The sequence below is a fragment of the Aptenodytes patagonicus genome, chromosome 1 (genome assembly GCF_965638725.1).
Source record: "Aptenodytes patagonicus chromosome 1, bAptPat1.pri.cur, whole genome shotgun sequence".
In the NCBI taxonomy this organism is placed as follows: Eukaryota; Metazoa; Chordata; class Aves; order Sphenisciformes; family Spheniscidae; genus Aptenodytes; species Aptenodytes patagonicus.
The window spans coordinates 207,847,979-207,862,858 of NC_134949.1; the positions used below are offsets into that span (position 1 = coordinate 207,847,979).

At 40.6% G+C, this 14,880-nt stretch overlaps 1 protein-coding gene across 11 annotated transcripts in view; it reads right to left on the bottom strand.

Moving 5' to 3' along the window:
• Nucleotides 1-9,470: 9,470 nt before the first annotated feature.
• The window catches only part of ZMYM2 (zinc finger MYM-type containing 2), a 95,773-nt gene continuing 90,363 nt past the window's right edge, over nucleotides 9,471-14,880 (bottom strand). For all 11 annotated transcript variants that reach the window (XM_076328137.1, XM_076328138.1, XM_076328141.1 and 8 more), the window contains 3 exons: nucleotides 13,682-13,933; nucleotides 13,180-13,300; nucleotides 9,471-10,316 (listed from right to left, as the gene is read on the bottom strand). In XM_076328137.1, coding sequence (XP_076184252.1) covers nucleotides 10,124-10,316; nucleotides 13,180-13,300; nucleotides 13,682-13,933 — 566 coding nt within the window. In that variant the 3' untranslated portion in view covers nucleotides 9,471-10,123. The remainder of the gene's footprint in view (nucleotides 10,317-13,179; nucleotides 13,301-13,681; nucleotides 13,934-14,880) is intronic.

Below are 14,880 nucleotides of genomic sequence, written 5' to 3' on the forward strand. Positions count from 1 at the left end.
TGAAAGACCTGCTGTGTGCTGGCCAGAAAAATGCTAAAAGCTGTAGCTGTTTCAGATGTGGCCTCCTGTCACATATTCCTTGCTCTGACCACAGAAGTTTCCTTCTGAGGAAATCAATCTTAGCGAGACTCTGATAGCAAATGCACATGCATGTGCATCTGCCATTGGGTGAGACATGCCCTCACAATGATATTTATCACCTGGTACATCCGTAGGAAATCAGCTTTCACTCAGGGTCTCTGTATGACCAAACCCAGTTGCTTATGGGCTGAAAACGATTCATGAAAAGATTAGTTTCCTGTGCTTGATCTCCCTTCTTGTACCAAAGAAAGGTTTTTCTCAGAAGTTGAAATAATTGTGCTGATGACAACATTGCCTTTTCTTGAATTTGACCCAATTAGTCTGGTACCTTGCTGGCATCCTGAGATAGGCCCTCCCTTTTGACCCTGGCAATGTTTGTATTGCTTTTCTTAACCACAGACAGAGAAACAGAACTTTTATAGAGTCCAAACCGTGACTTGTTATAGTCATGATCTCAATTTGCAGAGCCAGTAAAGCTGTTTCGAAGGCCTTTGCTACTGTGTTAGTTACCTTCCTGAAACAAGCTTGGATCTATTGATTCCTCCAGCAACAGTTCAGCAAAGTGATTATCATGAACTAGAAACAATGGGCTATAAATGCTCATCTTCAAAATCTTTTCAAAGAAAAAACAGCCCAAGCCCTTAAAGGATTCCTAGCACTCTCCTTTGTACCTGCATTTTCTGTAGGAAAATGCATAGTTTGGGAAGTTGAATGCTAATTTCCGCCATAAGTTGAGAATCATATAAAAATAAGTTGTAGCAGAGCTTCCAGCGCTGCATTCAAACAAGACAGCTTATGTTAAATTCCCTATCCCTCACATGCACTCCTAGGGTCTGCGAGGAACACCATGGCTGGTGGAGCTGGCAGGCTTCTGTTGGAGATGCAAAGACCAGAACAGGTGTTCTCAGGCATGGCTGGTGCGTGTGGCTACCCACTGCAGGAGACATTCATAAAAACATTTTGCTTTTATTATTTTGCTCTTTTAACATCAGGATGCAACTCTAATGTGCATCATGATGCGAGTGACAAATCACAGCAGGCTCTGGACTGATATACCTCCAGGATCTGCTGTCACAGAACATCAAAACCCTGCCAGGACCAATATGCCCCAGGACTGCAAAGTTAAGGCAGATCACCTTCTGCAATCGATACATATAGGAAAACAACACACCTACGCGATAGCTTGCTGTCTTCAGCTCGCAACCTGAATGATCCATTAACATCTAGGGCATCTTGACATGAATCTGGACTAGTGCCCAAATGCACCCCTGGGGATTTTGGAAGGTCTCACACTACTCACTCTTCCAGCCCTGCGGGCTCATGCAACTCCCACCACAAGCCCTGCAAGATCTGTGATGAGGCGAGTCTCCTGGTGGTTGCTTCCACCACAGGAACTCTGCAGGCAGGGCACAGTGGTCACCCTGTGGCACCGGGGTGGAGCTGCCACTGCTTCACTCCTTGTGAGTGGGGACCTTTTCCAGCAGGACATGGGAATTACTCCATTAGTAAGAAGGAACTAACAAACAGGAGCAGCCAAACACAAGAGCGGCCTGGAGAGGCGTTTCCCAGGACAGGCACCTCCAGCTGCCAGCAGCACAGTGCCTCACCTCCCAGCCTCCTCCACCAGACCAAATGCAGCCCCCGTCAATGCACCTCTAGCCCATGGTGGCAGTGAGGATGTCACTGGTACTGAGAAATCTTTTTCCTCCTGGTAACGATCATCTCAGAAGAAGACAGCAGCACAAGACAGCTCCCCCTTGACTCAGGAACCTCCTCCCCTGTGTTGGGAATGGCTGTGCTTTTGGGAAGGCAGAACACAAAACAACTTGTAGATGGTCTTCATGCTCTGAAGCCTTTCTGCTTGCCTGTTTGCCCTTGCACTGCAGAAATCTGTCCCAGGGTGCTGCTGGAGGAGCAGAAGGAGCTGGCATACTTGCTTAAAAATACAGCGGACAGGTTTCACTTTCTTGCATTTAAAGAAAAAAAAAAAATCCATACATTGTTTCTGTGATTGCTCTCCTGACACAGAAACACATCCACCCTCACCTAGAAGACAGCACTGCTCCCCCCTGAAATCACATCTCAGTGGGTTTCTGCAGAGTAACAAAACACACCATGAAGGGGGCATTTCTCTTTTCTTGTTAATTTTGAATTCTTTTGCTTGACAGTTCATAGGAACATCCCTTGTTATTCACTTCCTTTCTACTGAGCTTAAATAGTCCAAATGGTTCAGTCTTTCTCCCAGAAAATCCTTTTCACATCTTTGCTAGGCTCTGATCCTTAGAAAGTTGAATAATTGCAGCACAAAGACTGCTCCCTTGTTAAACTGACTGCAGAGCTACCAAGGAATTTTATAGGATTCTCTCTTATTCTGGCAATGTACTGAAACTTAACTCATCTAAGCTATTGCCCATGGTTCTGGGGATGTAGTTGATGTAAGGAGTTACTTGCTGCTCTGAACCTCCTCCTCTCTTCCTTTGTGGGGTTCTCCAGTTGAAGCTGGAGGAGAAATCACATTATTTCATGATGAGACACCAATGACAGACAAGAATGTCCTCCCTCGGGGGTGAGCACACTTTTTTTTTTAAACATGTGAAAATACACGTTTGACATCGCCTCTGGGGATGAGGTGGGATTTTGTTATAAGAAATACTTTTTGCCTGAGGGTGAGCAGACATAACTGCTTCAGTGTTAGTGGTTATCTCTCTGGATGAATAGGCATACATATATAAATACATAGTGCAATCTATAGATACTTCTTTGAAGTATATCACTTCAAGTACAGCTGTTCAAGATACAAGAACATGTATATGAATAAGCCTGTACATTGCGAAAGACGGCTGGGCTCCTATCCTCCAACCAACCTGAACTGAATGGACACACTGGTAGAGAATTGAAGTTATTTCCTTTCCAGTTCCCTCAGCTGACATTAAGCCCATCAAAGACTGCTCTCTCCTTCCGTTGTCTTTCAAAAACTTGTCTTTTTTTATTTATTATTTTTTAAAGCTTTCACCTTTAATCCCGATAAGGTCACTGATACAGCCAGAACTCATCAGAGGAAAAAAAAAATAAAAGCTTTATTTCTGAAGTTAATGGAAATCAGACTGTAAATCTTTTGGTATTTATTCTTTTGATTACCACCATACAGTTGTTACATACTAATGTGGATGTCATGTCTGGGGCTAGAGAAAAGACAAATAGAAAATGTTTTTAGATGTAATGGGGAGGGGAGACTTTGGGGATTTTTTTTTTTCCCCAGAGGTACTGAGGCTGACGATTTTGCAATGATGGTGGGCCCCTTCCTTTGCCTTAGTGACACAGCTTTATCCTGAGCTGAAAAGTTTCCTCTTCACTTCCAAGTAGGGTATTTATGCAAATACTACACTTATATTGCCTTGCATAATGCATGCTGAAAGCAGAAATCATCTTCATGACTGGAGGAAGCATACTGCTTACTCAGCAAACTTACTAAGAAATAAAATAATATATACACCGGTAAAGCACTTTTAGTGGTTTGGCACAAATGAAATGTCAGCAGTTTAAATTACACAGATGACAAGGATGTTCTTGTTCATTTCCCAGAAAGGACAAAAGGTTTCATGTTTTATGAACCAGAGTTTTAGTGTAAAAACAAAATAGAGGACTTACAAGTATCTAGGCTCATTGTACAGGACACAACCCACTAATGCTTTGAACACTTCCCTCCCCTGTGACTGTGAACCAGGAACAATTATTTAAATAAATAAATCAATAAATACATAAATAAAGGAAGAAGATGCTAATAAACCTAACTCTCCTTGTACTGGGGAGAAGACCCATCCTTGAAGAGTTCTTCTGAGAGAAACCAAAACAACCTGTTTGTGTTTGGGGAAAAAACAGCCACCAAAGCTTTTTTTTTTTTTTTTTTTTTAAAGTGTACAAACTCAAATCAGGAAACAGCCATAGCTCAAAGAAGGAGCTGGTTTAATGCTAGGCTTTGTTCTTTCCAGACCTCTCAAGTCCAAACTGCTGGCTCCCCTGCTCGGCACCAGTGGGCCTTGCTTTCCAAAGCTTTCACCCCCTGCACAGCTGGAAGCACCAGGCAACAGAGGGACATGTGTTTTCAGTATCTGCCCTTCTGTCAAACACTCACCATTTTGGGTAAAGGCAGGTAAAACCAGTACAATAAAGATTTAAACTTGGGGAACAATTCTAGGAAGCTTTCAGCACTCACATCAGGAAGGAAGATAGCTGCTTTGCTGCTGCCTTGACATTGCCCCCTGCCCCAAGGTGGGGGGGCAGCCAAGAAATGGCTCTCACCAAGTGCCACATGCCACTTCTCCTAGAAACACCACATCACGGAGAAAGCAAAACTTAGATCATGTTCAAGCCCTGTTCATACTCACATCCTTGGAGTTTGAAAAATTACTTGAACAAGAAATCAAAGTTGAGCTTGATCTTCTCATTTTCTCTATTTGCTTTTTGTGAACATCTAGAGAAATTGTTCTGCTCAGAAGTGTTTCCAGGACTGCCACCAGCACTGGTTTGCCTGGGTATAACCATGCTTCATGAGGGGAGCAACAACCTGGGCTGCTTTTTGCAGCTATGACAAACAAGAGGGTCACCCTGTTGCTCTTGCTCCTGCCCACAGCCAGCTCTCACATCCTTCTGCCAGCAACAGAGGAAACGACCAACAGTGTTCTTGAAGGATTTTTCCAAGGACTCAGCTATCTTCAGAGATTTTTCTCCTTGCATTTCACAAAAAAGAAAACAAAAAAAAAAGGATACTGGAGGTAGAAAAACATTTGATTAAACAATTAGTTGAAGCGCTGTGATGCCTTGCTGGTACCTGGGACACAATACAGTGATTTAACTGCATCCTTCCCTACTCAAATTATGCACATGCAAATGTGCCGTGACTGCTGTATCAGTGGCTTTACTCCATGAAGACAACTGCTTCTTGGGTGAGGAAATACAAATATTTCCCAGATATATGTATTTGGAAACACCAACATACTGACATCCTGAAAATACAACTAGCCAGACTAAGCACTTTTAAATATATACCTCATTTCCACGTCCACTGACAGCATACAGCAGTCACTGGGTGAAATTCTCCGAGCCAGGCTATGCGGGAAGTTGGAACAGGTGGCAGAAGCTCAGAAGGCATCATCAGAGTATGAATTAAACCCGCACTCCTAAACGCCGTTAACTGTTCAAAATGGATACAATCAATCTTTTCTGTCCCTTCTCCTTGTGTGTTTGCTCACTCTCCTTGCCCACCAATACCAGCTTGTCTAGTCACCATCACATATACACACACATATATACACACAGACATATGCCTGAAGCTTTTTACCATGCTAGTGTCTCACTCAAATCCTTTCTGGTACTTTGCCTGTGAGAACTGGGCTGGGGAGAGGGGAGGCTTTTGTAAAGATAACATTAAGGTGCAGTTATGCCTTATTAAGGGATAAGGAAGAGGTGGAACTACCATTTCAGCTCCCTTCCTGCCCAAGGCTTATTTCGCACCCAGTCATGAACATGGCTCATGTTGCAGTCATTTTCCATCAGAGATCAACAGCAAGAAACTCTGAAGCAACCCAACAGCAAAGGAAAGAGCACAAGAGATGCCCCTGAGTGTGGCACAGGTCCTGCCCTGCCTGCAGGCAGGAGAGGGGAAGCGCTGCCCGCCAGCAGCGAGCTGAGGCCCTGCCAAGGCAGAGCTGCTCGCCAGAGCCTGCCAGCTCCCACCGGAGTAGCACAATGAGCAGGCACTAATCCCCACATCATCTCTGTATGTCTGTGAGATGCCTTCTGTGCTCGTGGGTGTCCAAAGAGATAGCTAATTAGTGTTACAGACATTAACACCAGCCTAAGTTTTGAAGCACGTGTGCCATTACATGCTGGTTTCGAGCATCCATGCCGTGGCTCCTGTGCAGAGGCTTTCAGGTTTCAACATTTCAAATTAAAAAGCTGCTAGAGGAAATTCTGACTTGAGAAATCGGAAATTGCCACGCTTAACCAAGCCCTTGGGGACAGCGTGTCCAGCACTGTGGCCACATTCAGACTCCTCTCACAAACCCTACAGCTTCACTCTAACCCTAAACAAAGGGTAACTCAACCTTCAGTGCTTCCAAAGCATTGTTAGCATTTGCCATTACAACCCAGAGAGTCACATGAGGGTCTAACATCCTTTAAATCTTGATAACTTCTTGGCCTTAAAACACTTTGAATTTCAGTTTCATTGAGAGTCCCCACGCTCAGTGCAAGAGGAATCAAAAAGCTCCCACTCCACTTACTCTGCATCATACTCCATCTTACATGTAATGCATATCACATAATGCACGACATGAGTGTAACAAACTGAAAAGTGAATGTTTACAAAAATGGAAATTAAAATATTTAACTGCCCTTCCTAACAGTAACAGACAAAAATAGGTAAGTATAACAGAAAAAAACACTTCTATATAATAAAAAAGGTCAGTGAAAATGGAAATGGGGTGAGTGCCACTCATGCCTTTTCTCTTCCATTCCACACACCTCCTCCTTTTGGGCCTGCAAGGTTTACGGGCCACCTCTCCTGTTTTCCCACCTATTCACACAGCCTCTCACAGGCCAAAGTCCTAGATACTAAGAAAACAAATTTTGCTGCATTACAGAGTCACACTGTGAGCATTTTAAAGATAATTAATACTGTACACATTGAAATTACTCCACAACCACAATCTTTTGTTCAATAAAAATTAACTGTCATAATTTATGCTTAGTTCAGTAATTACAAAAAGCTGCATTTTCCTCAATGACTGCATACAATTATTCATAGAAAAAAAGATGACTAACAAAGCGAATTTCTTTTCTGAAAATTGCATGCATTTTTCACTATTTCTCACACTGAACTATATTTTGTATGTAATTTGCCTACTAGTGCCATCTAATTTCCTTAGGATCTTGAGGTTGCTACTTCACCTGTGAATTGTTCAAAACTAGATCTCAAACTGAGGAGGTGCAGAACACATGCTGGCGTGATTTGAGCAGTTAGGAAAATCCTGTCTAGACTGGACTGCATTGGCAGCACCATCTGCAGGGCTCCGTGCGGACAGAGCAGTGTAGTCCCCATGCTGCATTTCTCAGGTGAGCTGTGCCAGAGCTCACAGGGATGGCGTGAACAGCCAGGCTGCCACTTCACACCCTCTTAAGGTGGAAAGCGAGGGCAGGTTCCTGATACGTATCATTACTTGGAAGCTCTGTGCAGAACAGGGCATCATAGGTTTTCCTGCACAGCAACCTGCAGGTAGCTCAACGACACCAACCTGATTCTAGTCCAACCACTGACAGTTCTTACTAAGAAAATGTATTTGCCCTGAACTCCTCATTATTATAAAATTGCATGTCTTTATTTTTCAGAACTAAGGCCTTTTATTGCATTTTGCATCACCATTCAAATTTAGGAATAAAACGCATACATTGAGCCATGATGCATTCTTGACTGCAGTATCTCAGCAGTTTACAACATTCGAGCTAAACACACTAAACACTTGAAAAACACTATTGCTGATGATGGAATAGCTCCATCTTCTGGAATAAAAGTTATTTTCTTGACAACCATCTTTGTATTTCCAACATGGATCTATGTGTAAAAATGTCTATTTCAAAACCTAACTTGAGTATTTTTACTGATATGGAAAGTGAATCTTGGGTAGAAAATGGGAGGAATTTAGGATAATAACGTGATTTCTGATAAACTTCAGGGAGCATTCATTATTTTCTAATGACACTGAAAACACACGTCCATTGTACAGCATGCCATATTAAAAACTGACCTTATTATTTAAGAAATAGCTGTAATCTGATTTTGAGAACAAGAATTTAAACTCCGTTTAAGACAAAACACTCAACACACACACACACTTAACTTTAGTCCTGGATTTAGGGTACTTCAAGCTTCACGTTAAAAGTTTGTAGTTTTACAAAAGTGTGTGTTTGTAGTTGAACACTGTCCTAAACAGGGAGTGATTAAAGTCCCTGCTGAAATAACTTGAAGTCTGATCTATAGAGAAGGGGCTACAAGTGATCCTTACTGCTATTTATCAAAAAACTGAAATGTATGTTTAAATGAAGTATTTCAAGTTAAGCACATAATGCATTTTAGGCAGGTAAATGATTATTCCCATACGTAACATTTAACTTATGGTCAAGTCAGGTGTTCAACTGGAGAGGCCAAAACAAAACCATGATTACAATTTCTGATTTATCACTTTCATGTATCATGGGCACATTTTACGGCTGTTGCTTGAAGAAAACAAGCGTTAATGAATGAAGTTCTTACGCACTCACTCACAAAGGGAATAGAGCATTGAAGCTGTTAGCGATCTATTGACTGTTGCTGTGTAGCATTTCTTGATTTCACAGGAAGGATAGAACCACCAGAAAAAAAATGAAAAATGAAACATGTACATCTCCATCTACTTTTGAAATAGTGGTATATCTAAAGTTAATACATACTCACGGACACACAAGAATAGTAGAAATTTAAATAAACTTGCTTAACAAAACAAAGCAACCGAAGCTTTATTTCTCTATATAGAAAGAGGCGTCCCTATGTGCATTCTTTTAAGCTAAGGAAAATGAAAAAGCCATGCAGCCCTTGCAAGAAATAAATCCTAACGTGGTAATATATATATACATAGAAAGTTTCCCCTTTAGTAGATGATTCCTCTCAGCAGATGCTTGATGTCATTTAGGAGAGCCAAACTTATGACTACTTCATAGTAGAATATTCTACTACATTTTTTTTCAGTACAATAGGAAAACCATACTGCTCGCATCAGTTAAACAAGAGCAAGTAACAAAACTTAAGCAGCTAAACGTGTATCTGGAAATCAGACTCCTTATGCAAAGTAAACACAATGAAAGGATATAGAACAAATGAAAGGACTTTTCTTAAAAAAAATTATCTTTCAACTTTCTGCAACTTCACGTCTCATATGGCTTCTGAATGGAGGCATTAGTTAAAAGAATTTTCCCACCCATAGTCAAGTATTGACTGTATTTAAATACAGCAATGCAAGGAGAAACAAAAGTTAAAAATTTAGCATACCATATTACTTTATGTAATACAGCATTAAAATCCCTTTTGCTAAGGCTACAAAGGACAGATTTACAGTAGTATGAGGTACCAGCATTTATGGTTAGAAAAGTAAAGATGGAAAAGAATTATATAGCATTGTCATCAGACATTTCTTTTCTCTTTTTTTCTTTTGTTTTTTTTTTTTTTTTTTGAGGGGTTTTTGGTTTTGTTTTTTACAAAATACATGTCTTGATGACCACATGCTTTAAGCTTATAATCATTTATTTTTTTATATATATATATATTTTATTTGTACGGGCAATTGAGAGAGAGTCACAAATAAGGAAAGGACACTAAGGTTTTAATAAGGGCAACAAAAAATGTTTTCACCAGAATAGATTCACATTACAGTACACCAATATTGACAGCATTCTCTTTTGTCTATTTTTGGTACATAAGATGGAATCTCTCTACATAACCTTATAAGGCTTCAGTAACTAAAAAGTAAAAAACCTATTAGTTTACAATTTATTTAAAAATTCTGAAAGACACAGCAAGTTCTAAACTTTAGTAGTGCTACCCATACACAACCATCCGGTTTAAGAACCCATTTAAAAGAGCCTCCTTTCAAGGGAGCTTCCAACAGCAGAGTTGTGCAATATGGATGTCTCTTACTACAAGGGGAAAAAAAAAATTACACATTGCAAAATATGAATGAGAATGTGTCATGTAAAATGTTACAAACATACCTAATGAAATAAATAATAAAAAAAGAATCTGAAATGTGTTTGTTATGTATCCTAAAACCACTACGCAGAATAATGGAAACTTTCACTCACAGACTATTTACATGGTAATACCCAGGTGAGGGTACACACTGCTACAAAACTCATAAAACAAAGGGTAAACTTGAAATGTTTTCCATAGTAAAGGTCTAGCAGCATGACTATATCTAATGCTGTTTGTTTTCTTGACGGTTTTTGGAAGTTTGTTTTAATCTATGTCTTCATCCAGTTCATAATTGTCTTTATCATAAATATCTTTTACTAAAAGAACCCGTACGAGCATATTTTCCAAAGTGTTGCGGTCCAGTGAAGTGGCAGTGTACCAGATGGGACTCTCCGTGGAGACAGAGCACTCTGGTTGCAGGTAGAACATGTCTGTCCTATGATTCAGATTCTGTGGGCTACAAGGGGGGAAAAACAAGAGGGGTTAGCAAAACAGCCTCATAGGACAAAACAGTACGTTAGCACTTCAGACATCCTCTGTAAACTTTACTAACTTTACTTAGGCAAGTTACAAAAAGAAGATCAATGGGGAGAAATGCGGTCTTATTCATAGAAGGAGCCGTGCTGGGTCTGGCCCAAGCCCAGCCAGTCCCGAAACCTCAGAGCAGCCAAAAGCCTGGGACTGAGCAAGCATACGGGAGACCATAGACTCTTCCAGCTTTCAAAAATTTGCAGCTCCAGGACTTGCTAAACCAGAAAGTACTTTCTATCTATTTAGGAACCCCTGATCGACAGATTTGCAAAGAGGCCCAACATTGACATTGCCCAATTGCTTACACTGCTGCCTGATGCAGCTATCTCTGAATATAGAGCCTGGGGTTCCCTTGAAAGTCAAGGACGGTAGTTCTGAGAGATGCTTAGAAATACAAGCAGCTGGAATTCCTCCTCCTATCTTACTTAAAGGGTTCGTCACTATAAGTCTTAAAATCCTTTAATTCCTGACCTGCTATACTTTGGAGTTCGCATACATGCTTGATCCAGCTCAGACATATCGTCTAAGCCACTAGAAGATTCCTCAAGGAAATTCTAGCATTTTGTCCATTTAGGCAAGTCTCAGAAAAGAATTTTCAGTTCTGCATGTACAAGTGCTCATTCATGCTCCCTCCTTCATAAATACTGCAGACTTCAGAGGTCAACTGTATTTCATGTTTGTTTGGTAAAAATAAGAATTTTTACCAGCTCATCTTCCCAAACTAGCTGATAGTTTCAGGTGTTGCTCTTCACCTGCTGGGGTGAATGTTGGCTTGTTCTACTCTCACCTAAATCAGATTAAGGGTCAGATAAGAAACCAAAATACGATAGTTTAAAATATTCTAATAATTTAAATATTTTAACCCTCTTCCTACTCTTTTGACAAGCCTGCATTTTTATAGGAACAAGCAATGATACAGTGCTTACAGCTGTGAATGAGACAATCCTGAAATTTCAGCTGCAACTGTCCACTGATTGCCAAGTGTATTTCAAACAGCTGGCATTACCTTAAATTTTACAATAGCTTTTAAAGTGTTAAATATTTTATTAAAATTGTTTCAGACACAAGGTATATGTCATTAGAAGTGGAACCAGGAGAAGCAGTCTGCTGCTCTGGTCAGCAATGGTGACCAGTATCTTTAAGACAGCAGGACTTGAAACCACACCATAAATGATGCTCCAAATGGGTTTAAGTGCATTCTTTTCCCCAGAGTTGAGATGTTTCTAAAGAAAAAGAAATTATTTGTTCTCTCCCCACTACTGGCTGTGTAACTCGGTTCAAAATCCAGCTTCAACGATATACTCTCTCCAAACCATGACAGTGGATAGTGTAAAGGCAACCCCCCTCCCAACAATAAGAATTAACTGAGTTTATGAAAAACAGGTGCTTGCATTAACAGACCACAAGTTACTCTTTCCATGTTTCTCTCTGTAACACCACATACTTGCTTCTTCTGCCTACATTGTGCGTAAGCTCTTTCTTCACTTTTAAGAAGATGCCGCTTCCTAACACATATTGGGTCTCATACTTCATTGGATTTATTGTGTTGTATATACAATGTGATTTTATTTCTTTGGTATCGCTTGCCTTTCACTTAGAGTTCATAGAATCATTAAGGTTGGAAAAGACCTCTAGATCATTCGAGTCCAACCATCAACCCAACACCACCATGCCCACTAAACCATGTCCCTAAGCGCCTCATCTACACATCTTTTAAATACTTCCAGGGATGGTGACTCAACCACTTCCCTGGGCAGCCTGTTCCAATGTTTAACCACTCTTTCATTAAAGAAATTTTTCCTAATATCCAATCTAAACCTCCCCTGGCACAACTTGAGGCTATTTCCTCTCGTCCTATCGCGAGTTACTTGGGAGAGTTACTTGGGAGAGTTACTTGGGAGAGTTACTTGGGAGAGTTACTTGGGAGAGTTACTTGGGAGAGTTACTTGGGAGAGTTACTTGGGAGAGTTACTTGGGAGAGTTACTTGGGAGAGTTACTTGGGAGAGTTACTTGGGAGAGTTACTTGGGAGAGTTACTTGGGAGAGTTACTTGGGAGAGTTACTTGGGAGAGTTACTTGGGAGAGTTACATAAGATCTCCATTAAAATCAGTCACTTGAATGGTTGTTCCAATTAAAGAAAAGTATTTCCCATGAAATCCTGTTTTCAAACACTTAGCTGCTAAATTGTTTGGATTTTTTTTCTTTTTTTCTTTTTTTTTTTTTTTTTTTTTTTTAAGAGTTGCCTAAGCTTTTCTTTTTAATGTATTAATTTCTGTGCACATTGAAAGGAAACAAGCTAATTCTAAATGCTGGGTTGCTGTCCATAGTATTTTTTTCTACTACAAAATATTTTAAACATGCTTTCAAACCAGGTATCTCAAAAGCATCTACATTCCAAATTCCTGATAATTTAACATTAAGTAAACCCATTGTCTCAATCCCATTCTTACTGAAGAGACAGGTACCTCACAAATGAGACCCTCAGTAGCACAACCTACCAGATCCCTTGCTGGTAATTCTCCACAGAGATACTTGGTGTTTCCCGTTAAGAAAACTGAATCATGCTGTCATTCCCAGATGGAGTCCTTGACAATTAACACTGAAGTACTCTTTCTGCACATCTTGTCCAGATACAGAACTGGAGATTTCAATGCTTTCATTTAGCTATTTTTCAGAAGACCTCAATCCATTCCCTTTGCTTGAGCATATTTCATGTTGCAGCAAAACATTTCCCTTTTGTACCTGGTCTACTTTAGACCACTTGTGTATTACCCTGTATCATACTTACCTTTTAGACAGATAGCATTCAAACATTTTCACAGGGCATCTAGCTGGATCAGACGTGTTTTCAATTTGTTCAAATACTGGTTCATCATCTTCATGTTTCCTTTTTCCAGTAGTAATTTTATCTTTAAGAAGAAAATCAACAACATCTAAGCCATAACTTGAAGTTATTTTACATTTTTCAGTAAACACCCCAGAGTGGGCAGCCCACCAAGCACTGCAATGCAGTCACCACAACTATGCGTATCTGCAAACTGGAAATGCAACCTATGGCCACAAAAAGTCGCAGCATTTAGCATGGAGACCAGCGGGCTCAAAGGGATCATTTAACGCAGAGACCCTGTAGTCTGAACAGACCACACACTCCGATTAAAGATCCGGGAGCCGAGAGCTGCTAAACTTTACACAAAGGCAGACCTCTGGCTCCTGGCAAGGTGCCCAGATGTCCCTCAGAGGAGCGCAATGTGGATGCTCCTGCAATACTTATTTTGGAACTGCCATAGTACCTTCACTATCAGCTCTGCACAGGGAAGACACTTGATATCGAAGACAAGCTTTGCTTTCCATTGTTAGAGGATTTTTTTTCCACTGTCTAAAAACAGTGCCAAAAGAGAGTCTTAAGTGCTGCTCCACTGTTTTCAGGCCAAAATATTTAGTGTTAAAGTAGAACAGAGTATTCAGAAGAGCAACTGGTGAATGCGATCCTAGCTGTTTAATCCTCCAAAGGTAATCTTCTTCAACTCGAGAGAATATTGATCCTTCAAAAAAAGAATATTAGAGAAAATACAATGGATTAGCCCATAAACTGTCCAGGTGCAAAAGAATCAAGTTTCTGTTTACCGTAAAATTTGACAAAATGCTCATGACAGAAGCCTCTAATAAACATATTTAATTATATGTCCACACCCCCAAAACCACCTCTTAGAGACACAGACACTGTTTCAGGAGGAGACAGTCAATGGGAAATATCAGTGTAGGCAATTTCACACAGAACACATTTCTGTTTAATTACAACAGCATTGCTTACATGCAGCTCCCTCATGTTATTACACAAAAACAAATGTTCAAGGGGCTAATCTTAATCCCTTTATAAAAAGCGTATTTTTGAGTTAATTTTATTCTGCTCAGGCAAGGCCTCCAAATAGCTATACCTTCTTCTTTCTCATCGCTAATGGATACCTCACTTGGAAAGCACTCCTGGACCATATCAGGGTATAGGGAGGGCCCTATATAGAGGCCCTCCAGAGCTATACAGAGAAAAGCCAGTATCAAGAAGAGAGGAAAGGGGCTGGTAAGGACAAGCCCTCACTCAAGAAAGGATTCTGAGAAAGGTGGAAGAACAGTGGATTCTGCAGTTCAGCACCAACATCGATCTGCTGGGGAAAATTCCTGTTTTCTCCATGAACTGATGATCCTCCTGAGCAGAAGGCCCATAGCAGAGTTCTCCCAGTCCAGCTGAGAAAGACTAAAAAACATAGCTCATTAGCCCTACCTACACATAGCCCAGCACCTGCCCGCCTGCTTCCCATCTGGGAAAAAAATGGGCAAAAAAATAAATTCAGCTCAGGTAAAAAGTACAGGTCAAAGAGCAGCTGCTTATTCGACCTTTCTCTCCTAAAAATGGATAATCAATTTAAGATTAACAGGCGGTGGCAAAATCAACTCTTGCAGCATGGATTACCAAGAAACAAGACAGTAAGAACAG